Genomic DNA, 24,073 nt, shown 5'->3' on the forward strand with positions numbered 1-24,073 from the left:
CTCCTGATGGAAAAGACCCAGAGAGACCCACCGAGTAGGCGACTTGACCTGGCTCTGGGTGTATAATCTCGACCCCCTCTATTTAGCCTCCTGGGGTCTGGGGGCTTAGTTGATCCGCTAACGAGTTAAGAAGGCGGGTCACGCTTCCCAGGAATCTTGGATTCAAAGTCCTCAGGTGGTCTAGATCCTGCCAGGCCCCATCTGAGTATCCCTGCTCTCCTCTGCCTTCCTGGCTCCAGCCTCCCCACTCCACTCAGTTCCGTCCCCCACCGCCACTCCCAGACCTTCCTCCCCGCCTTTGCGTCTTTGTGCTGTTCCCCTGTACAGATGCCACCCTTTGGGGAAGGCTCCCACCTAGGCAGTCTTTTAGCTCAGAGCAGCAGTTTGCCCAATGATCCTAGCACTTGCCAGCACTTACAACTGGTATTTTTAAATCACTCGGCCACTCAGCCTTTGGAGGAACATTTATTGAGTGCCTACTATGTGCCAAGGGACTCCAATGTTGAACATAAACACAAGATTCCTGCTTTCAGGGAACTTACAGTCTGGCGGGGAGACAGAGATTAATCAAATAATCACATTAAAAAGCAACACATTACAGAGGTGCCCGGCACCCTGTAAGCCTTCTGCAGGTATCTGGTGCATGAACACATCTGTGATCAGTGCTATGAAAGAGAGGAGGGGATGTGACGGACAAGCAGAAGTAAACAAGTGAGTGGGAGAGGAAGAGCATTCCAGATGTGCAAAGTCCCTGTGGTAGGAAGAAGTGTGGCTGATAGGAGGACCTAGAGGCCAGTATGGCTGGAGCAGAGTGACATGGAACACAGTTCAAGGGAGACTGAAGAGACAGATAAGCCGGGCCAGCAAAGCCTTTAAGGCCTTTGACAGTTTTGACTGTGACCCAGGAGCCATGGGGCACCCATGAAGACTTTCAGGCAGGGGTAAGCTAGCCAGCTTGTATTTTGAGCAGTTGGTTGGAAGGAGTACCAGGTGAATGCAGGGAGGCCAGTTAGGCTATTTCTAGAGTTAGCTGGGTTAGCCCCAGGACAGGATCTGTGCCTGGTACCCTTCTGAAACCACACACACACACACACACACACACACACACACACACACACACACACTCACAGAGCCTAGCCTGGGAGTGCACAGAAAATTTACTCAATATACATTTTTTACATCAATCTGAAATCAGAGGTATCCAGCAACATTCAACCCACCAGTTTATGTACATGGGGCCTTGGGGAGCAGCTGGTTGGGGAAAAGGAACACAGACTTCCAGCTGACCAGTGTTTCCCACGATAGAACCTGGGAGCCAGGCTCCCGTCTCCTCTCCACTCGCATCCTCTATTAAACATGTTCCTGTTCACCACCTGCCAGTCTTCTCCCTGCTCCTGGCAGGGTACAATGGGCTCTGTCCTCAGCCTTTGGCAGCAAAGAACAGGTGTGCTGACCTCTGCACACCATCTTGGCTCCTCAACGGTCCTGGTGCCGAAGCGGGGGAGACGGAGGATGCCGTACTGGAGGCAAGTCATAGTGTCCAGGGATGTGGCTGTTCTTGGGTGAGTCATAGTGGCCGGGAGGCAGGCCCGGAGGCAGGGGGTGCTGGGAGCTCACAGAGTCTCGGTCTGGAGACAGGGAGGGGAGAAGATGAGAGGGAGGTGGATCCTCCCCTTCCCACCACTCTCCTCCCCTCTCCAGCCTCTTCTGCCCAAAGATGGCTGGATGGTGCCTGGCTTTAGGCCAGTTTGTGCAGCTCCTCAGCTGCCAGTGGGGGAGGCCACCTAGACCTGCCCACCTCACATGATATGAGAACACTTTGTCACCTGCCTGGTTTCCAGCTTTTCTGGGTACCAGCTCCACAACTCAGGTGCTGGAAAACCACTGTTTTAAACCCTCAGCCCTGTGAGGTAGGTACCAGCCCTCTTCACAGGCTTGAAGGGGTGTGACTTCCCAAACTTCAGCCCTGGTGTGAACCCAAGTCTGACCCCAATGCCACCTCCATAGTCTTTCCCTGTGTCCCTTCTCTTTTTCCATCTCCCTTGTCCCAGGTCTCTCTAGCCCCTATCCCATGGAGAAGGAGGGCTCACCATGGGTCAGAGGGCTGGGCTGCTCGTAGGTGCCACTGTCTCTCTGTGGTTGGGGGTGTCGCCGCCTCTGGCTGTCCGGGAGCTGAGGAGGCTGCCTGGCAGGAGACCCCAAGGGAGGGCCTTTCATCTCCACGTAGCTGCTCTCCCGGGGGCTCCCTAGCAGGCTGGGCAGGTCCCGGATGGTGGCATAGGGGTTCTCGCTGCTCAGGGAAGCCACGCTGGCCCCCAGCCCCTCTTCAGAGATGGGCCCTAAGGATAGGGAATGAAGTCAGGCTTGATGGAGGCTCCTAAACCCCAGCCCAGCCCCGTCCCTTGCCCCCTGTTCCCACACCTTTATTATAGAACGGGCCTGGGCCATTACTGTTGCTGTAGCTACAGCTGTAGCTTCGGTCCAGGCGGCTGCTACCTAAGGAGGAGGAAGCAATGTGCAATCAGACCCCTGGTCCCCTCCCCAGGGTCCCCCCTCCTCTAGATCTGGCGTCCAGAACCTCCTTCTGCAGACATACAGCACTCCGCATGCTAAACTGCACACATCCACCCTCCCCAGCTGCCTGAGCCTCCAGGCTCCTACCCCTGTCCAGAGGTGCTGGAAGGGGCTCCCGGCAGTGCTTCCAGTCAGCAGGCAGAGTGGCGTGGGTGTCGTGCCCATGGGCTCCAACTGGCCGCTCCTGGGCCTGGAGGCTGGCAAAGAGCTGACTGCCTGGAACCTGATGCGGAGGTGTGGGACAGGAATGTGCAAGGCTGGAGCTTTCCAGAGAACCAGGGCTGCGGCCCCAGTGCATCCACAGTGCATCCCCGCCCCCAGCACTGACCTTGTTTGGGGGTGGCGGGTTAGGTGAGCACTGTGACAGGGTGTGATAGCTGGGGTTGGAGTAGTAGTGACTGAAGCTGGAAGGGACATCTGCACAGGCAAGACACAGCGCAGGGCGACCTGCCCAGTTGGAGACAGACCTGGGCCCAGGCCGCACCCTCTCTGACCTCCCTTCCTCTCTCCAACTCCCCACTTCCCATCTCCCAGATCCAGGGAGGGACGCAGGAGCCCCGCACCCCATCTGCCCTGTGCCCAAGACACAGCCATTCATGTGTGTCCCCCGGCCCTAGGCCAGCTTACCTGGCATGACGTACTCAGAGCCATCCAGTCGCCCACTGCTGTAGGCCACCGCCAGATGCTGGTGCTCCTTGCCTTTTTGCCAATGGCGGTAACCAATGAACAGTGCCACCAGGGCCACCACCAGGGAGCCCAGCACTGCGATGCCAATCACTGCCCCCAATGAGTTATAGGCCACCGGAGAGGTAGGCATCATAGTGAACGGCTCCTGGCTTCCTACGTGGGATGGGGTGGTCACTCAGGTCAGCATCTTGGCTCTGTTGGTGAGCTTGGGATGCATGTATGAAAGAGGCCCCAGTAGGGAGGCAGGGTGGTACAAGGGGACTAGGTCCTAGCAGAGACCTGAGCAGGTACTGTATCGTGGTTCCCTGAGGACAGTGGTGGGGGTGGGGGTTAGAGAACTCACCAATCCTGCAGGGGGCACCGCTGTGCCCTGGCGGACACACACAGGCCCCAGTCTCTGGGTGGCACCTCTCTCCAGAACCACACTGGCATGGTTGGGAGCAATTGGCACCAAACATCCCTGGAGAACAGCCTAGGAGAGAGCCGAGGAGACAGGCGGGCATCAGAGGGGCCAGGAAACGGCTGTCCCTCCTTGGACTAGGGCTGACTTGAGGGGCAGGGGCATGGAGTTCCCTTTCTGTTGGTACCTTCTGAGCAGAGATGTCCAGTCCAGCCTGGGGGACAGAAACAACTCCCATCCTGGGGGTGGCAGGTCCCGCCATGGCGACACTGGCAGAGCTGGGCACATTTGGCTCCCCAGTGTCCTAGAGGACACGCTGCGGGAGACAAGGTTGGAGCCTGTCTAGCAGGCAGGACCAGCCCCTCCTGGGTAAATTCTCAGCCCCCAGTATCACTGAAATCTTCCACTTAGCTCTGGTCTCCCCAGGGACACCAAGGCCTCGAACCATAAGTACACACCGATGACTCAAAATCACTCATCGGCAGCCCTGTCTCTGGCCTGAATTCCAGACCCATGTGCCCAGCTGCCCACTTAACTTCTGCACTTGGCTATCTAACAGCCTTTCAGAGTAACCTGGCCAGGGCCGGACAACCAAAGGCTTCCAAACTGCACTACATTGCTTAGCTCTGGGCTTTTTTTTTTTTAAACTTAAGAGAGAAGTGAATATCCAAACTACTTAAGGCATAATTTTTGTGTACCTGACACTAGCGAATAATCTAACAGTAGTGAACTGAATCTATGGAAAAACTCTTCTCCAGGATCACTTCCTTCTACCCTGCCCACCTTTTTCATGGTAACAGCTTCTCATTTCCCCTTTCCAAAGGGGAAATGTTTTACAACTAATCTTTTCCATGATTTTCTTATATTTATGTGGGAAAGAGGCCATGTATAAATAAGCAAAAATAAATTGGCCACGTGAAAGAAAAGAAAAGAACATGTCCAAAACTGAACTTAGGGTTCCTTCTCTCCCTGCGCCCCACCCCCCAACAAACGCTGCTCCTTTCAGGCCTCCCATGGAGAAGGGGAGGGGATTTTTTTCCTGGCCTGTTCATTGCTGCATCCTGACACCTAGAACAGTACCCAAGATGTAGGCGATTCCCAATAAGTATTTGTTTATATTATTTGCATAAATGGCTGACTTGAGGTGGGTTCAGAGGTTTTTATACCCAGGAGCAGGGGAAAGGACTGCCTCTGGCCCTCAGCCCACCCCCGGGCATGCGCACGTGCTCAGACACACAAGCCACCACATACGTTGGGAGCAGTCAGAGCCTGTCCAGCCGGCCAGGCAGTAGCAGGTCCCATTCGAGGGATGGCAGGAGGAGTGGTTGGCACACTTGCAGGGCACACAGCGTTTGCCATAGCGGCCGGGCTGACAGGCTAGGGGGAAGGGGCTCATGGTGACTGGGGGCAGGGGCCAACCCTCAGTCAGCCTTTGACCCCCTACTGTCTCCCTCCCTCCTTCCCACTGCGGTAACTGGCCCAAAAATGGAGTCAGCACAAGAGACCAAGATGGGTAGAGTGGGGGCTTCTGGCACCAGACACTGACTGCACTGAACACTCTTGCTGGTGGGTGGGGGGTGGGGAAAGAGCCTCACATCTCTGGCAGGAGGGGCCTCGGAACCCAGGTGCACACACACAACTGCCATTCTCACGGCTGCAGGTGCCCCCATTCTTGCAGGTGCAGGTGTTGCTACAGCTGGCTCCCCAGAGGCCCTCAGGGCAGGGCAGGTGGCAGCGGGTACCTGTGAGAGAGAGGGGTAGGAATGAGCCTGGCCTGTGCTCCTCCTTCCATAGGGGTTCTTCTGGACCCATTTCCTGTGGGATGCAGCCCCCAACTCCCAGTAAGCCCTCTTGGACACCCAGAATGCTCACCCATCCAGCCAGCCTGGCACTGGCAGCGTCCATGAACAGGGTCGCAGCCATCAGAATGGTCACAGTCACAGTGACTGGCACAGCCTTCACCAAACTGCCCCTTCTTGGAGAAGGAGTGGAGGGCAGGACAGGTGAGTCCGCTGGGGGGTACTTTGTCCTCCCCTCCCCCAGATCAGCAGGCAGTGTGCACTTACTGGGCAGGGGAGCTGGCAGTGGGTCCCGTGCCACCCAGGAGTACAGGTACAGGCTCCAGTTTGGGGGCTGCAGGCTGCCTCGTGGGCACACTGGCAGCTGGCATTGCAACCGAAGCCCCAGGTTCCAGGTGGGCAGGGCACAGAGCAGTTACCACGCTGCCAACCTGGAAGAGGGGACCTGCAGGTCAGCCTGCAAGCTCCCTCCTTGAGCAAGCACACACTGTTCATTGGCTGTGCCTGGCTCCGAGCTCTGAGCTGGGGGTGGGGGTGCTCATGGCCCCTTAGGAGACAAGCATATAAACTGTTAGATGTTGGACAGAAGGCTGAATGACTCCTGGGGATGCACCACCCCTTCTGGTTCTTGATTACCTCTTCTGCAAAATGAATGGGGTTAGCAGCAAACACAAATGCCCCATCAGGTAACTAAATGTGTTCTCTGGCTCAGGGATAAGACAACAGGAAGGAGCCAGGACTGAAAACTGGACGTTTGTTACATATGATAGAAAGCTAGTCAAACAAAACAGATCTGTGTCAGAATCTAGCCTAAAGGTTGCCAACGTGCCATCCCTGGTAGCTCTGAGGCCCTTGCCGGCACTGCCATTGTGCTATTCTGTATGACTGAGGATGAGGAATATTCAGCCAAGAGATGCCTCTGGCTGGGCCTTTACGGGGCGAGTGGGATTTTTATGGTTGAAGAAAAGCAAAGTGAAGTATTTCAGGAAGGAAGTAGCTTGGCTACTTTCCCGCCATCCAGCTGCTGCCCAGTGGCTCCGCCCTGACCCCGCAGCCTCTCCCCTACCTTGGGCCTGCCTCTACCCTTGGCCTTTCCCTTCTTCCCATGGCCCCGCCCCCAAATCGCCCTTCCCGGAGACCCCACCCCGTTACCTTCCTTGCAGACGCAGGTGCCGTCGATGGGCGAGCAGGCGATGGCATTTTCACAGGAGCAGCGTGCAGAGCAGTTGACTCCATAAGTGTCAGAGGGGCAGAGGCTAGCGCAGTGCCGGCCCTGAAAGCGGGTGGGCGCACTAGTGAGAGGGGCCGGCGGGATCCCCGGCCTCTCTCCCCTGCCCCGCGCGGAGAGGCGCGCCTCACCGTGTAGCCGGGCGCGCACCGGCAGAGGCCGCTGTCGGGCTGGCAGACGCCACCGTGCAGGCAGAGGCAGTGCTCCTGGCAGCCAGGCCCGTGCGTGTCCTGCGGGCAGCTCTCGTTGCAGTGGAGGCCCGCCCAGCCCGGCAGGCACGAGCACTCCCCGCTCATCGGGTGGCAGCTGCGGGCAGAGACGGGGGCGCGGCGCGGTCTGAGCCGAGGTCCTCAGGCCGATCTCCCCGCCCCCTCCGCATGGTGGGAGCCGGGCATCGCCGAATTAGAAACATAAGGGAGGCCAGGTGCCGTTCTGAGAGCGGTCCCTCCCCTTCTCCGAGGCCCCTCCTCTTTCCCTTCTGTGACATCTGTCTGGCCCTTGAATATGTCCCTGATCGTTTTCGTGACGCCAGTGGCTTCAGCACCGAAGGCCTCTCCCACCGGCCCCCTGACCCCTTGACCACAGTGTCCCGCGGCCTACCTGAGGCTGTGCTCCGGGTCGCAGGTGCAGGGCGCCTGGCAGCTGAGGCCGTATAGGCCGTCGGGGCAAAGGCGTTCGGCGCAGCGATCCCCGGTGAAGCCGTGTTCGCACAGACACGCGCCGTTGGCCGGGAAACAGCGGGCGCCGGGGGCACAGTCGCACGTCTCAGCACAGTCCTGCCCGAATCGGCCCACGGGGCACTCCTCACTGCACCTGGGCGCCTAGCGGGAGTGAGCCTGACCGCGCGCGCCCACCTCCTCCTGGCCCGGCCCCCAGTCGCTCCTGCCCGCCCCCACCAACGCCACTCACCGATCCCCGGTGTAGCCCGGAGCGCAGCGGCACTGCCCAGTGAATCGGTCGCAGAGGCCTCCGTTGTGACAGCGACATTCCTGGGAGCAGTTGGGTCCATGGAAGCCCTCTGGGCAGGGCAGGGAGCAGATGGTGCCCTGTGGAGGGTGAGACGTTGACAAAGCCCCAGGTGCCCAGCCCCCTCCCCATGACCACAGGAGCCCTCAATACCCCTCTACCCCAAATCCTGAAACCTCTCCAGGGGCCACAGAGCCCACCCACCTCACTCATACCCTCCTCCCATCCCTGTAGAGAACCACCCACAGAATTCATACCCACAGGCCCCACCCTTCTTACCATCCAGCCAGGTGGGCAGCTGCAGGAGCCTTGAGAGTTCTGGAAAACACCCTCATTGTGGCAAGGAGGGGTACTGGGGCAGGAGAAGCCAACAGTGCCCTGTAAACAGGACACCTCACAGCTGTTGGGCAGAGGGTGGAGGTCTGTGTGTAAACAAGGAGTACCTGCCTCCCCTTTGCCTCCAACGGCTGGCCAACCACACACAGACCCTCCCCAGTAAGAAGGCCTGACCCTAGGACTCAGTGAGTCACCCTGCCCTTCTAGTCTTCCCTGTTGGGTACTGCAGGACCGAAACAGCAGTGACACCCAGCCCCATCAGGATACACTGAAGTGCCCTGGGTGGCAGTTATCTCCTCTTCACATGCCCTCTGCTCCACTTGGGCCTTTGCTGGTCCCTCTAGGGGAACACCTCTGTCTGCCGTGGTTTTCTATCATGATGGCTCACCTCCGGAGCCCCTCCATGAAGCTCCTTGATCTCCAACTAGATGAACATTCTCCCTCCTGTGACTCCCGAGCTCTCCCTGCACCTAGCCGTACAACAGGGCTTTCTGTGTCCCTGTCTCAGCCCCACTTTGTGACATGCTTTCACACTGCGTGCTAGCTCATGTTATCTTCATGGCAACCCTTCTAGGTGGACAACACTGCTCCCATTTCACAGACAACATACAAGCTGAGGATTTGCTTGAGCTTGCTCAACCAGCGAAAAGCAAAGCTGGGACCAAGATCTTGGCCTCCTGACTCCATCCCCACGTTTGAGCTCCTGTATCCCCATGCTTGCCTGTACATCTTGTGTCTGCAACCCCCATAGTGTGTATTCCTCCCTTTAGGTACCTGGGCCCAGTTCGGTCTGGGGGGCAGAGGCAGGCTCCAGTCTGAGGGTCACAGGGTGCCCCATGGCACTGGCAGCTGAACTGGCAGGCAGGGCCATAGTGGCCAGGGGAGCAAGGCTGAAGGCAGTGCGGGGGCTGCAGGCCAGAGGGACAGGAGCATGCCCCACTCTTGGGGTCACAGGAGCTGCTGTTGCCGCAGTTACAGGGCCTGTCACACTGTTGCCCCCACACTCCTGGGGCACAGTCTGCAGGATGGGGAGGGGAGAAGAGGGTTACCAGGGGTCTTACCCTTCCCCAGCCTCCAGCTAGTCCTTGTCTCTGTCTCCCAGCCCTGACATGCACCCCCCGTCTGGCTCTGGCCTATCCCCTGTACCACATCTCTGGAATAGGCAGCTGCAGTGGGGCTCTGATGGGTAGTTGCCCTGGGGTCCTAAACACGTGTGCCCTGGTAGGAAGAGTGTGCCCAAGGGTCCTGCATCCCTGAAGGCACAAGAGGCTACGCCCTGCAGTCACCAGCCACTCACCACTGGAGCAGTCGTCGCCCCGCCAGTCTTGTGCACATTGGCACTGGTTGGGAGCCACGCAGCGACCATGGACACACTCCTGAGCACAAAGCGCTGGGGCAGAGGTGGGGGTGGGGTGAGAAGATGCTTCCATCCCTGCCCTTCCCATGTTTTATCCCCGAAGCCTAACCCAGCTTCCTTCCACACCTGGAGTTCACTAAGGAGCAATTCTGTCTCTAAGATGCAGAAAGACTGAGAGTAAGCAATTCAAGTCAGAGCTTGTCTAGACCTCAGGATTCTGGGCTCCCCAGCTCCCTTCTGTGAAATTCTTAAAGCACTTTGTTGGGGAAATACGGGAGGGGTGTTCCTCATGTAGGGACTAGACAAGTATGCTGTCCAGAGAGAGGGTAGGGGTCGGGTGCAGGGTCGGGGGCATGCGTCAGGCTGGGCAGGAGTCTCTGTAGGGGCTGGTGATGGTCCAGGGCTAAGGGGAGGGGAGAGAGCGACAGAGTAGCTCCACTTTAGGGGTTTCAGGGTGCCGGGGGTGGGGGACAGGAGAGACTGGACAGCAACAAGTCAAGACAGATAGCAACAGAGAGATAGGACAGGAAGAGTCAGAGAGAGAGCTGGACACTGAGGCCTGAGACACAGTGACAGAGAGAAGAGCAGCCTAGAGACAGAAAGAGAACTCTGGACAGATAGAGGTGCAGAGACAGGGACTGCTGAGGGACATCCAGAAGGGGTGGGAGAGACATGGGGCTCCTAGAGACAGGTTTGAAGGGGCAACAAGACCCAGGGAGGGAGAAGGCAGAGGAGTACCCCACCCTGCTGGAGGCAGGGAGGGACTAGAAGGGTGGGCTAGGCCCCTCCATTCCACGGCCCCGCTCCCGCCCCGCCCCACCCCGCCCCCTGGCCCTGCCCAGGACTCACGAACACAGGCCCCACTGCTGCTCTCATAGAATCCCCGGCAGCACTGCCGGCGCCTTCGGTGCTCCATCTTCACCACCTGGCGGTACACGGTCCGGTAGACAACCCTGGGGGAGACCTGGAAGGTGGCCCTCCATCCTCCCTGCTGAGGCCCCCGGCTTCCCCCCCTGCCCACAGTGTGGCACTAGGGGAGGCCTGGGGCCCTGCCCAACACTCTGGGCTGGGGGAGCCTAGAAAGAACGTTCTGTCCTTGCCCTCCACCCAGCCACACACATACACACCATACACCACGCCCACACCCCCCAAAACACACCCCGACACACACACCATGCCTTGAGTACCTTGAGATCGGATGCTTCTTCTAAACTGTAAAGTTTCTAAGAAAAGGACGAGGGTACAGAGGGCCAGGGCCTTGGCCAAGGCAGCTACCTAAGGAGCCCGTCCGCCCAAGGAGAGGGCTGGGCACTCACGTGGGCTGGGGACAGATGTGTGGGTTCTCCCAGGGTCGGTCGCAGGGCTCGGAGGGGAGCAGGCTGAAGGGGCGCAAGTGAGACTCCTTGGTGGTGGTGGTGAAGCTGTAAGACAGGGAACAGGGTCAGGGGACCAGGGCAGCGAGGGGCCAGAGCTGGCACAGGGAAGTGGGGGCATGAGGGCTTGGCCACAGAGGGGAATATTTAGGCTTGCTCCCCAAGCCTAGGATAGACCCCCATCCTGTCCTCCTTCAATCTGGAGGGATCCTCTCAGAGTTGTAATATTCCTGGGACGCCCCCCATCAGAGCCTCTTTCTCACCATGTGGGACCACAGCCTTCCATCTACTACCTGCCCTCTTCATCCCTATAAGGGGAGACTAAGCTAGAACTGATTTCTGGGCCCAACTGATGGAGACGGGTTAAAGCACCTGTGACCAAATTTTGCCCTGGGCTTTGTTCCTCCACCCTGTCCCCCTTGCTTTCCCTGGGCCAGCCCCTCTGCTTGCTCCACAGTGAATGGATCCTACCCTGTGCTTGGTCCTGCTGCAAGGACCAAGGGACGGTGGTAAAGAAAGGACAAAGTCGGAGCTGGGTTGAAGACTGAGACAAGGCCAGAAATGGGGATGGAGTCAGAGGCAACCCAAGGAAGGGAGCAGAGAGAGTAGAAGCAGGAGTAGGAGGGAGGTGAGGGCTGGAGAGGGAGGGAGGCAAGGGAGGGAACCGGTAAGAGGAGCCCCAGTGGGGAGGATGGGGAGCTGAGGGCTTGGAGCTCTCTCTCACCTTTCCCAGACGCTACAGGTGTTGGGGTCCTTGGGGTTGAGGGTTCCAGCCAGCCCCAGGCCCAGGGCCAGGAAAAGGAGGGAGCACAGACGTGGTGACATTGCGGAGGCCTGTGATAGGGCCAGGTGCAGGGCAGGTGAAGGGCACTGCAGCCACAAACCTGGAAGACCAAATCTCTGCAGAGACAGGGCAAGGGGTGGCAGAAGAGATGAGGCTGCTGCCTCTGGTCTTCTGGCCCATGCTCCCTGGCTCCAGGTCTTCTCCCCAGCAAGGTGGTACATGGCCATGCCCCTGAGCCTTTCTCACACTGTTTCCTCCATCTGGACGTCCTCACCGATTCTTCACCTTGAGTACTCACCTCTCAAGGTCTAGCTTTCACCTCTCAAGTGTCCCCGTCCTTCCCTGCCCTGCTCCCCAACCCCCATTGGCAGACTGCCCCCACCCATCCTTTCTGGGACCCCCAGCACCAGTCATCCACATACCACTCTTCTGTGCCTGTTCCCTGACCATGTCCCATAGAGGCAGGGACCTATGCATGAATCTCCAGCTCCCAGCCCAGCCCCTACCCCAGGGCCCTTTGGTATTACACCAAGGTGTGAAAGTGGAGCCCTTGAAGGGAAGTTACGAGGGAAGCTGACTTGGGCTCAGTTAAAGGAAGAACTCTCTAACAGTCAAAGCAGTCCTGTAATGGAATCAGCGACCTCGGTGGGTGGGAGCGGAGTGAGCTCCCAATCACTGGATGTATGCAGGCAGAGGCCCAAACCACCCTGATGCAGATGGGGCTTCCTGCTCTATGGGGTGGGTGTAGGGCTGGGTCCAGGTGGCCTTGAAGGAGGGGCTGCCAGCCCAAAGCAAATCCTTCCCAACCATGTGCCCTGAAACAGCTCGTACTGACTCCCAAGAGCCAATCGTGACTTCTCTTCCCTACTCCTTATTCAGTGTTGTCACATTAGTAGCTTGAAACCAAGCGTGGGGATATTATTTACACCGTGGAAATCGGCAAACACCACAAACCAGAGCCACACCACCACCACCATCAAAGCCGGTCGTTAAAGACTTGCCAGCACACCATTGCACTCAATTCTAGGCGCCATCGCCGGGAGGTCCCCAATCTGGCCTCAGGCTTAAGGAGAAGCCCCCACCTCCCTCTGACCACCCCCCAGCCATCTGGAAATGGGCCCCTCCCCCCTCCTCCATCCCTGGCCTCACCCTGTGGGTGGGAGGCAGGTCAGGACCTCAAAGAAGTCTGTTCTGGCTCCTGAGCTCAGGAGCAGCTGAGCCCCTCCAGTGCCCGCCCCCGCGGCCGGTTTCAGATTCTCTGTTCTGTGTTCCTAAATCTCGCCCTGGCTCCCTCCTCTATGCCTCCCTGAGGCGCCTACATCTGCTTGTAATTTTCCCAGAGAAGAGAGAAAGGTCGTGGTAGTTGGCCCCCTACCCCCCTGAGTATCTCTGGAATGCCTGCTGCCGGGCCCCACCCCAGGCCCCCACCCACACACTCCCAGGGTCCCCATGGCCGCTCTCAGATCCCCTAGGGGCAATGCTCAGAGGGATGCTCCCTAATTTAAACCCATCCCCCCAGCGTTGTGTCCCACCAGTAGACCCTCCAGCAGTCTGCTCACCACCCTCTGAGTGCTGGGCTGGCCCACCTCTCCTTCCCAGGGTCCCTCCCACCCACTGCAAACTTCAACCCACCCCTCTCCAGGCTTGCAAAGCAGTGATGGCTGCCTAGATTCTGGGCCAAATCTCCACCTATAGTCTTGTGTTCCTCCCATCCATCCTCCGACTCCAGGTAACTCACCAGGCCTCTACGGCATCCTGGAGCCTGAGAAACTCAGGTGAGCTGAGGGAAGGGCCCCAGGGCCTGGAGGGGTCAGAGAGTGTCCTGGGGGATCCCAGATCTCAGGATATGGAGCCTGAAAACAGGAAATAGAGCCTGGCTAGATTGTGTGTACTCGGGGAGGGTAGCAGGGGGTCTGGAGGGGCTTCATCTTCCCACCCACCCCTGAACACAGAAGGTAGGAGGGAGAGCGGGGAAGGGTCAGAACCCTCTTTCCTGTGGTTTGGCTCCTGAGCTGAGCACTGCGGCTCACCCTGAGGGGGTGAGGGAGGAACCCAGCCTGTCCCCAGGGAGCCAGGCCACAGTCAGGAGTGTCCTCAGGATGATCCCCACGGTCTGTCCCAGCGCACCACCTCCACGGCATCCCCCGCACGTCCCCCATCCCCCTTCCCGACAGAGTTGGCTCTTTCTTCCAATGTCCCAAAACTATGCTTTCTGCCCCAGCCCTGCTCTGGCCACCTTCCCAGGCCCAGTGACCACCTCCAGGGTTCGCCCTGTCTGGTCCCACCTGACCTCCCCATTCCCCTCAAGTGTGCTTGGCAGCAGGGCCACGGGCAGCAAGGCCCGAGCCGTCCGCACATCTCCACTTCTTCATCCCTCAGTCTTGTCCACACTCCCGTCTTCCTGGAGCCCCCTCTGTGGCCCTGGCATGGAGGTCCTGTCCTCAGATTGGATCTCAGTTGGTCTGGATCCAGGGTCATCACCTTGTCCTTGGGTGAACCTCATCTCCAGCCACTCAGAGACCCCCAGGCTTCTGCTGGCCTGGATCTGTCCCCAAAACTCCAGGATCCAGTGAGGTGAACAAAACCTGGAACAGGAAAGCCTGGAGTGAGGCACAGCAGGGAGGGGCTGCCAGCCCAAAGCAAGTCCTGCCTCTCATCTGCATCAGCCCCCTCCCACCAGCCACCTCCTCTTAACCAAATTCTAGAAGAAATGGTTCACAGAGGGGCTTTGAGAGGGATCTTGAGGTGGGCAAGGAGCTCAAGGATGGCCTGACCCTAATCCAAGGGGCTTGACTCTAATAAATAGCGGGGTGGGGAGATTCTGTTTTCCCAAAGGGCCTCAGGGTAGGACTGGAGTGCAGAGGAGTCCTCAGCTAGTCTGTGGTGGGGCTGGAAGCCAGGGTTGGGTGGGTGAGATCAGTGGGTGGTCCACAGGGAGGGGACAGAGGAGATGGGGAACCTGGCAGGGAGAGGCAGGGTTTGGCCTGACCAGACTTGGTCCCTGAGCTCGGAGCCCCAGCCTGGCCCCCCAGGCTTGTTCCCATCAGAGCCTTTGTCCCTGAGGGGCTAGGGAACCCAAAGCCCTGGCCCACCCTCCCCAGCACCCCCAGCCCCAGCAGCATTAGGGCCCCTTCAAGAGTTGAAATCAGACAACCACTGGCCTCCCACCCAACCCAGGGGCCACTGTAGGCTTGCTTCTCCTCCTTCCCATCCAGATGCCGCCTCTCTTTTCCCTGCTCAGCCCCTTTCCTCACTGCATCTCTGGACTGAGGGACCCACACACCTTCCCTCACAATAAGAATAATCACCTGACCCCATGTATCATTTATGAGGCTGGCACAGGCCGAGTGCTGAATGATTTACATGGATCATCTCATGTAAAGCTTATGTCAACGCACTGTGGTATATATCATTATTCATTTTACAGATGAGGAAACAGACAAGCGGGGGGGTAAGTCCCCTGCTGAAGGCCACACAGCCAGTGATCTCAGAGCTGGGATCCAAACCCAGACCAGCAGAGCCCTCCCTGAGATTCCAGGAAAAGCCTGAGCCCAGGCGGGAATCCCAGGGGCTTTGCATCTCTTTTTAATAGCCTCAGTTATGGGGAAAGGGGAGCCTGGCAGGGGGCTGGACAGGCGAAGGGGATGGGGGTGGGGGCCAACGCAAGAACTTGATCAGAGGCGTGGGAACCGGCATGTGTTTACAGTCAAGAATGAACTGACACTTCACTCTCCTCCACCTCGAGATGCAAAGCAGCTGGGCTCCTGGCCAGGCAAACCCCCACCCCTCCCAGTTAGTCCCCAGTCCCGCCTACACAGCCCCCAGCATCCCTGCCCTCTCCACTTCCAAGCCCACACAGGGCCCAACCCAGCTCTTCTGTTCAGCCTGATTCCCTCTGGTAGGGAGCCCCCCTACCCTGCACTCCAGCCCCTCCTAGGAGAAGGGAGATGAGTCTGGGGCCTCTGGGTGGGGAGTAGTGCTCCTAGTGGACAGAAGATGGTCCATTTCTACCAAAGGCAGAGAGCAAGAGTGGGGATAAGGGAAGTGAGACAGCAAGAGGGACTTCCCCGCCAGCTCCCTTCCAGCCTCTCTTCTGTGGGAGGTGGTGTAGCAAAGGATACCCTCTGAGCTCTGTGTCCCCTCCCACCCTCTGGGTGTGAATCCCAGTTCTCAGTTCCCTCATCCCTAAAATGGGGATGGTAATAGTACTTCCCTGTATAGGGTTGTTATGCAGATGAATAAATGAGTTAAATACAGATAAAGTGCTTAGAGACCCTTGTAATAAGCTCAGTGAACGTCAGCTGTCTCCATGACAGCATCCTCAGTCCCACTCCTGCACCCCGCTCGGCCCCTTCCCCACTCCCCTTGACACCGTCATACCCTTTGAGTATTAATTCCAGGAAATACTGTTTCTTTCTTTCTTTTTTTTTCCTGAAGAACCCCCAGGATGATCCGGGAATGGGAATGGGGACTTAGATGCTGACAGAGAGAAAGGAAGTGGGGAGGGGAGGGGACCCGGCTCCCCCGAGAACTTGATCCCCCAGAACGATGGGCTGCCCGCCAGGTACATCTTCAAGCCAAAGGCGGTTGATGAGGCAGGACGCCTGAATTCTGCTTCCCCTAGCTCTCAGCCTGAGCACCAACTCCAGATCCTTGCTTGGTTCCACTGGCCCCTCCTCTCTCCTCTGTCTCTCTCTGTCTCTCTTCTCTTTCCATCTTGGAGTCCAAAGTTTCTAGTCCTTACAAGCTGTATGAATTCAGGCATCTCACTTGAGCCCAGTGAGCCTCCATTTCCTCATCTGTAAAATGGGAGAATAACTCCCCACATCTCCCAGGATTCACTGGGGTTGGAACTGCTGGTTCCAGTGACCATCCTGGAACAGAACCTCAGACCAGAGGCTGCTCAGTGGACATGTATTGATGCAGAAATAGAATCCCCCAAGTTCTAGACTCTCTGCCTATCTCTTTTGGCCTTTTGTCTTGTTCTTCATTAGAAACTCTCTGCTTTGTCTTTTTTTTTTTCCTTCCTCCATCGGTTTGTTGATCTCTATCTGCCTCTCTCCCTCCTTTTCTATATTAAGGCTACCATGTACGGTTGTACAGTACGTTCACTGCACTAGGGGATCCACCTTCTGGTATGGAGTGGAAGCTGAACTCCAGCCACAATCCACAAACCAGGCCCTGTGTCTTAGCTTGGTGCCAAGATTGCCTCGCCCTGTAGCTCTCTTTTCTTTCTGGATCTCCCCTGTGTCTGTGTCTGTTCTCTGTGCCCTCTCATAACCTCTCTTTGCCATGGAGACACGATCACTTAGTCCTTCCCCCTCAGCAGTGAGATCCCAGTCCAAAGATTCCCCCCCTCCACACACACACACAGGGATGCCCTCTGGCCCAGCTCTGCCAGCAGCCTAGACTGCTCCACACGCCACTCAGTCCACATGTGTACACGCTCGTACACGCATGCAAGGAGCCCCTCCTACGTCCAGCCAAGCCAGGCCTTTGGCACGCCAGGCATGTCTGCCGGATGGAGGGACAGGAAGCCTGTGTGAGCTCCAGCGGCTGGGCGGGAAGGGGGCAGGGGTGAGGGGCCGGCCTTGTGTTCTCTGTGGCTCAGGAAACAGAAGCTAGAGGGTCCTCAGCCCGACCTGTTTACTCATCAGGAAATAGGGAAAATGCAGGGATTCTGATTCACCAAACATCCATCGCATGCCTACTGGAGGCTGGAGCCTGTCCCGACCCTCGCCACCACCTGTTGCTGTAGTGAGTGTTATCCCCATTTCACAGGAGAGGCCATGGAGGATCTCAAGTAAACTGACTTGCCCAAGGGCCAACTGGTCATCACAGGCAACAGCACGATTAGAATCTGCTTCAGAGAGCAAAGCAGTGGGTTGGGGGAGTAACCCCTGGGGTGACACAGGCCAGGGAACGGCTCCCCCACAGCTCCTCCTGCTCATCACCACCCCCAGATACCCTCAGAAAGTGAGGCTCTGCTCTGACCACTGCCTCTCTCTAATGTCTCTGTAGCTCCCCACACCACCGGAAAGGGCGCCCAGGGGCCAGGTGTCCAGCCTCTGCTCCTGCTCCTGTGCTCACATCACCCTGGACAGCCAACTGCCCTCGCATGCCTCCCACCAGACAGCCACCTCAGCTGAGGCCACTCCTGGAATGCCCAGGTCCTACCCATCCTTCCAGGCCGGCCTCTTCCAGGAAGCCACCTCCACACCTCACCCTCCCTGCCCTCAGGCCTCCCTCCAGGCTCTTAGCACAGTCACCGTGGCCCAAAGAAGCCCTGGGTTGTTCTCCCCCATTTCTGCCCTGAGGCCAGCTCCAAACTGGACATGGATTAGTCCCCAGAGATCCAAATTCCAGCCAAAGACACCAGTGTCCCTCCTCTGGGGGAAGGTGAGACTAACCCAGGTCAAGCCAGGAGATCACAGCCTCTGGAACACCTCAAGTCTGACGGACTGAGGAGGTAATGGGCACCCCACCCTGTAACTGCCTGCCAGCTTGTGAGTCTGGTTTCCCCAGCAGGGTGGGACAGCCTCCAATTCCATTCCCATCCAACCCTCTCATGGTGGGCTGGTTGCCCCCTGGGGGTTCCCTCACGGCTCCCATCCCACTATCTTTGTATTTATTAAGGTCTGTCTTCGCTACTGGAGCTACTGGAGCTCCGTGTGGTCAGGTCACTCTTCTGCCTGCCTCGCTGTGTCCCCAGCACTGGCCGGCACCTGCACACACACACCCAACGTGCTTGGCACCCAGCGGGCAGTAACTAAATATTGTGTGGAATGGATGGACTGATAATCCCTGACATCCTTTCCAACTTTCAATTCTTACTTTGTGGGGAACAGGGGAGAGGGAGAAATGTTTGGAGGCTGTGACTTGTCCCCAGCTTACCAGATAGCAGGACTAGGCCGTCTTTCTAGGGCCCTCAAGACACAACATTGGTAAGTGGATGAGAGGTGGAGTTCAGAAAGAACTTTTCAATGTTACAAAGTGAAAGGCGGCTCCAGACCTGCCCTCCTGACCTCTGGCAGGAATTCCTCAGGGCTGGGCTCCGAGTTCCTATGGGCTGAGTGCTCAGGAGTGCAAGGCATTGAGTCACCTGGGGAGGAGAGGGTGTCCTCACATCCGGATCCGTCTGGCCCAGGGACTATGCCCCTTACTATCCATCCACACACCTCCTCCTAAACAAAGGGACTAGGTACTAGATGCCACTACATGGTGGGGGGGTGAAAGGCAGAGGCAGGAGAGGGCGCACAGGGACTCCATGGCCCAACACCCACCCATGTGCTGTTTCTGGAGACCTGCATCTTGCCATGTGTGGGTGCTGTAGTACCAATGACCACCCTGTGTTAAATTGTGAGCTGCGTCCTTTCTTTTCATTCTCTCAGCAGTCCTAGAAAGTAGGTGCTATTATGCAGCCCGTTTTGTAGATGAAGAAATCCCAGAGAGGTTAAGTAATTTGCCCAAGGTCACACAGCCAACCAACGGCTGAGCAGGATTTGGACCAGGTCCATCAAGCTCCAAAATCTGAGCTGCCCCTTTTGGGTCCTTCTAACCCTATGATTTCTCTTTGGTCTTCGGACTCTGTCTCTCTTTGTTCCTTCTCTGGGTTTCTCTGCTCTGTTTTTCCAAGTCTGTCTCTTGTTTCCCTCTGGGGCTTATTGTTTCCAGGAGTCCCTATGCCACTGCCTGTGTTTTTGCATCTGTTGGTCTCTGTCTCTGTTTCCATAGTTCTGTCTCTCTACATCTCTGTCTTTGTCTTTCTCTCTCTTCTTGTTTGTCTTTTGCTCCTCCTGCTGGCTTCTCCCCTATAGGTTAGGTGCCAGGAGTGGTACCAACACCCTCCCCAGAGCTAGGATGGGCCCCGAGGCCCCTCGTGCATCCCGGGAGACCTCTCTTTCAAGGCTCCCCAGGCTACTGGAAGAAGAAGCTCGGAGAGCTCCACCGGGGAAGCCCCACCTGGCCCGAGTCCCCGCTCCAGTGGTGTGTGTTGGTGGGGGAGGCAGACAGCAGCCCAGCGACCTCTATCTCTGTCCAGGTTTCCGAACAGTGGATGGGGCTGCCTGGAGAGCTGGTTTCCTCTTCTGGGAAAGTCTGATAGGGAATGTGGTGGCAGGGGGCAGGCAATGGGTAGTGGAGAAACAGATGTCAACCCTTGGCTTCACCTCCTGGTGAAGAGAGAAAGAGACCAGTGGACCCAGCTCCCAGGTGGCAGGGTGGGTAGCCCCCACTGCAGTGACAAGTATAGTGGGGAGACTCTGAGAAGCCTTAGAAGAGGAAGAGGCAGCAGCAGGGAACAGATGGTGGAGAGAGGAGAGCTGCCCCGACATTCTGGCTCCCATGTGCACACACACAGGTACATATCATGGCTTGGGATGGGGGGGGATTCAGAGACCTGCTCCCCGACCCCCCAGGCCCAGCTTAAGCCAAGGTTGAAAGCTGATCCTTTGCCCAATCCTGCCTGCAGCCAAGCCTGGGAGCCTGGGAAACTCGGGCCAGCACAAGCTGTTCCCATCCCTGGGGAATGGGGTCACAACCCAGCCCCGGGAGAGGCCACTCATAAAAGGCCAGAACAGGACAACTGAGAGTCCACTACTGGAGGCTGGCGATGGGGTGGGCGGGGTGAGGGACGGCTGCACTGGGGCCCGGGCTCCTGGGGCTCCACATCCTCGCTCCCTGTCACACGTATCAGCCCACTGGGCTTTCTGAGGATCCAAATGCCTGAGACCTTAGGCCAACTTCCTAGTCCTCAAAACCAGCAAAGCTATGAAGCTCTGAGTGCCGGGGACCTGCAAGCCTGGGTCCCTTCCCTACATCCTTCTCAAAAGTTTCTCCTGGTGGGGAGAGGGGCAACACTAGAATGAACACTAACCAGGCACCACTCCAAGCAGGAGACATGTTTTGGCTCATCTAAGTCTCACAACAACCCCACGAGGTAGGCACTATATCGTATTATTCCCGTTTTAGAAATGAGAGACTGAGACACAGAGGTGGTGTCTCTTGACCAAGGTCCTACAGCTTATAAGGGGAAGAATCGAGATTCGAACCTGGGCAGCCTTGACTCCAATGTGGATGCTCGGGTTTTTTTTAGTCTTGATAATAATATTTTAAGTAATCTAGTATATTTAATATGCAATTTTAGCATGAACTCAATATAAAGTTATTACTGGGATTTTTTTTTAATTGACGTCTAGTCAGTTTACAATGTTGTATCAATTTCTGGTGTACAGTTGTGGTGCTCTTAACACTCCACATCCTTTCAGCCAACTAGAGGGTCTGGTACCCACTTCTCTCTCCAGCCCTGAGAGGGGGCCATGGGGTGGTGGCTACAGCTGGATGCATGAAGTCCCATACTAGAGGCTGGGAAGCAGCCTCATTTGCATGTCATTTACATACTGTTTTATTATGGATGTCAACCCCCAATCCCCTTTGGTCCCTCTCCACTGCCCAATCCCCTTCAGGTGTCTCTGATGGGCTCTCTTTTTCCCCACTCCCCACCCAGGGGTTTTCCTGTCCAGGAAGACCTCAGAATCTGCACGCCCTTCCCAAGGCAGAGTGGTCGCGGGATCAGGGACGCGCAGTCACTCACCTGCCTTGGGACCCTATCTCTCGTCCGTCGGGGATGGGGACCGCCGGGGTTGGCCCGAGGAGGATAGGGCGGAGGTCCCTGTGTGGAGTCCTGGCCCGACTGCGGGAGTGGCGGGGAGGCCGAACGTTGTGGATCGCAGGGCGGGGAGGGGCGCGGAGAGGCGGGGGGCAGGAAGGGGGTGGGAACTCGGGTCCTCGCCAAGGCAGGAAGTTTTGACAAGGAAACCGGGAGCCGGGGGAGGGGAGCTCCACAGTGCCCGGGAGGGAAGCTATGTAGGGGTGGGACCAGGGAGGCCGAGCGGCGGGACCGACCCCGGCAGCCTGGACCGGGAGATGGGGTGAGCAGGGAAGAAGAGCAGGGGCCTCGGGTCCAAGTCCCTCCTCGGTTCTTCACCAGCTGTGCGGCCTCGGGCTACTCCACCTCTGAGGCATCAGCTTCCCTATCTGCAAAGTGGGGTGGTGGAGGGCAGTGAGGTCGTCTGCATCGGGCACCTTCCCAGTGCGGCCCAACAACCGTGATCTTATTAAAACCTAACCCGAGGACCGACCGGCCAGCATCCCTGTCTGGAAGAGGCGGACCTGGGAAAGGCCTCTCCACTTCCCTAGCCGCCCAAAAGCACACTGAGTGAGGGTGTGATCCTGGGAAGCAGTGTTCCACGGAGTCTCCGCCTCTGCCCGCCGGATTGGTCCTAAGCCCGGGAGCTTCGATGCACCGCGGCGCCGCAGCCTTTGCGCTGACCCAGCCCGAGCCGGGCGCCACCTCGCGGCCAGCTCCCGCCTCCCCACAGCCTGCACACTCGACCTGGGAGAATGTTTCACTCCGGAGGTCGACAACCTGTACCCGACCCTTCTGAGGGCACCCGTCACTTCTCAGTCTATGAGGGGACAGAGGCAATTTTTATAACAACTATCATTTGATTTCATCATCGTTAGCCCTTTAGGTATTTGCGTCATTTAATCCTTAACTCGAGATCGGTTCTATTCACATGGTGATGTTCACCGAAGTAGGACACCAGTAAGTGGCAGAAGCAGGATTAGAACTGAGGTCTATGGTCTGTCTAATCTCTGGGCTCCCTCTACAAGTCACCGCCCGCGACAGAAAAAGCTATGATAGCTCAGAAAGAGCAAGGCAAATACATCCCTCCTTGGTAACTTTAAAAATTCAAATTTATCGAGGTATAATTGCCATAGTATTAAAAAATGTACCCACTTAAAAGTGTACAGTTCAATAAGAGGGTGTTTTTTTTTAGATTTTTCAATTATGGTAAAATATACATAACAAATTTTACTGTATTAATCATTTTAAATGTACAGTTCAGTGGCATAAAGTACATTCATATTGTGCAAACAACACCACCATTCAACTCTGTAACTTTTTCATCATCCCCACCTGGAACTCTGCACCCAATAAACTATAACTCCCCATTCCTCCTCCCCAAGCCCTGATAACCTCTATTCTACTTTCTGCCTCTGAGTTTGACTACTCTAGGTACCTCATACAAATGGAATCATAAAGTATTTGTCTTTACAATATGTGTCTGGCTTATTCACTTAGTTTTGTGTCTTAGTTTGATGAGTTTTGACAAATGTGTCCATCTGTCTAACCACCACCTTACTCAAAATTAAAAAGTCCCAAACTCCCCTTGTGTCCCTTTGCAGATAATGCCCACCCCACAACTCCATCCTCACACCCTAGCCTCAGCCCTATGAAATCTCTGATCTGCTTTCTGTCACTGTAGTTTTTGTTCTAGAGTTTCATATAAATGGACCTACAATATGTACTTGTCTGGCTTCTTTCAGTTACCATAAGGCTTCTCGATAGTTCCTTGCTTGTATCACTGTTTTTCCATTGTATGGAGATATCACAATTTGTCTACACCAATTGATGGGCACTGTTGGGTTTTTTTTTTTTTCCAGTTTCAGGCTACTGTGATAAAGCTACTATGAACATTCTTGGGTGTCTGTTTTCATTTATCTTTGTAGCTACTTAGAAGAGGGATTGCTGGGTTAGAACAGTTTTGAATTATTCATGTATTCTGGCTTAAAATCCTTTGTCAAAAATACGTATTGAGAATATTCTCTGAGAGACAAGCGAATTTAATTTGGTACTTGGAGAAGTGGAAGGTGAAGGGATAGGGCATGGATTGGATGGTGCGCTCTCTTTGGGGAAGGAAAAAAAGGAGATGGTTGGACGTTGCTTTTTCTGACTCCGGTGTCACCAAAAGTCTCCAGCAGGGGGCAGCAGAAACCAGAGTACAGAGCCATCCGGAGGCCAAAGACCATAGAGTTGTATCATGTCAGAGGCCAGAGAGGCCTTGAAAGGCCTCTGATCCGTCACCTGCAAGGGGCAAGTGGGGAGACTAACGAGCAGAGGGGTGGTTCATGCGCTTCTCCCTCCTTCACCTGGTTTACTTGATCTCATCCTTTCATATTCAGCTCAAGTGCCCTTTCTCTGGCAGCCTTTCCAGCCTCTGCCTTTCCCTCCCCCTCCTACTCCTGCATATGAAAGTTTAACTTGCCTCTCTCTTTAGACTCTCAGTTCTTCAGGGACTGGAGCCAGGTTGAAATCATCTTCGTGATCCCAGCGCCTGGCACGAAAGTAAGTGCTCAATAAACGTTGGAATGAATGGCTGCCCCCCTGTGCAATGCTCTTCTAAGTCGCTGGACCCCAACTCTGCCTCCTGGGCCCAGCCTTGTAGCTAGAATGTTGGACATTCCCGGTTTCCTCCCTGGAAAGTCCTCATTCATCATTTTATTCAACAGCTCTCGTTTTGTTTTTACCTGGTGTTGGGCTGCACTCCTCAGGCCTGCAAGCCTTGTACTTGCCCAGCCTCGAGACCAAAGAAAGAGCCTAGAGTCAGGGACAGAGACTATCCATGGTTTAATAGATGGAGAGTCTTACACATCTGAAGCAAGGCCCTGGAGCGACACCCCACGGTGAACAGCAGGCCTCGGGCAAGACACCCTAGCAGTCTTCA

General features: G+C 56.5%; 1 protein-coding gene across 10 annotated transcripts; it reads right to left on the bottom strand.

Annotated features, from left to right (window-relative positions):
* Positions 1-449: 449 nt before the first annotated feature.
* PEAR1 (platelet endothelial aggregation receptor 1) lies at positions 450-21,251 on the bottom strand. Of its 10 annotated transcripts, none has more exons than XM_032463983.1 (25): positions 21,097-21,251; positions 13,986-14,089; positions 13,243-13,357; positions 11,445-11,554; positions 10,664-10,768; positions 10,197-10,300; positions 9,288-9,380; positions 8,765-9,008; positions 7,934-8,054; positions 7,598-7,734; positions 7,289-7,501; positions 6,820-6,994; positions 6,613-6,733; positions 5,728-5,891; positions 5,534-5,636; positions 5,257-5,403; positions 4,913-5,038; positions 3,849-3,977; positions 3,605-3,733; positions 3,202-3,414; positions 2,903-3,021; positions 2,662-2,797; positions 2,422-2,496; positions 2,091-2,339; positions 450-1,628 (listed from the first exon to the last, which is right to left on the bottom strand). In XM_032463983.1, exons 4-25 carry the CDS (start codon positions 11,543-11,545, stop codon positions 1,477-1,479), a joined length of 3,156 nt encoding a protein of 1,051 aa, XP_032319874.1. In that variant the 5' UTR covers positions 11,546-11,554; positions 13,243-13,357; positions 13,986-14,089; positions 21,097-21,251; the 3' UTR covers positions 450-1,476. The 10 variants fall into 10 exon arrangements, with proteins under 10 accessions (XP_032319874.1, XP_032319879.1, XP_032319872.1 ...); XM_032463988.1 differs by having other exon boundaries at positions 2,903-2,991; positions 11,445-11,604; XM_032463981.1 differs by having other exon boundaries at positions 11,445-11,604.
* Between the last annotated feature and the right edge of the window lie 2,822 nt (positions 21,252-24,073).

This window comes from Camelus ferus, chromosome 21 (assembly GCF_009834535.1).
Source record: "Camelus ferus isolate YT-003-E chromosome 21, BCGSAC_Cfer_1.0, whole genome shotgun sequence".
In the NCBI taxonomy this organism is placed as follows: domain Eukaryota; kingdom Metazoa; phylum Chordata; class Mammalia; order Artiodactyla; family Camelidae; genus Camelus; species Camelus ferus.

Bases quoted from the DNA above. Each gene is read 5' to 3' on its own strand.
- PEAR1 (XM_032463983.1), bottom strand. From the start codon at position 11,545: ATGTCACCACGTCTGTGCTCCCTCCTTTTCCTGGCCCTGGGCCTGGGG. The intron at 5,892-6,612 runs GTAACGGGGTGG...CCCCTCTTCCAG, and splicing joins CACCTGCGTCTGCAAGGAAG to GTTGGCAGCGTGGTAACTGC. The intron at 3,022-3,201 runs GTAAGCTGGCCT...CCAACTGGGCAG, and splicing joins CTCTGAGTACGTCATGCCAG to GTCGCCCTGCGCTGTGTCTT.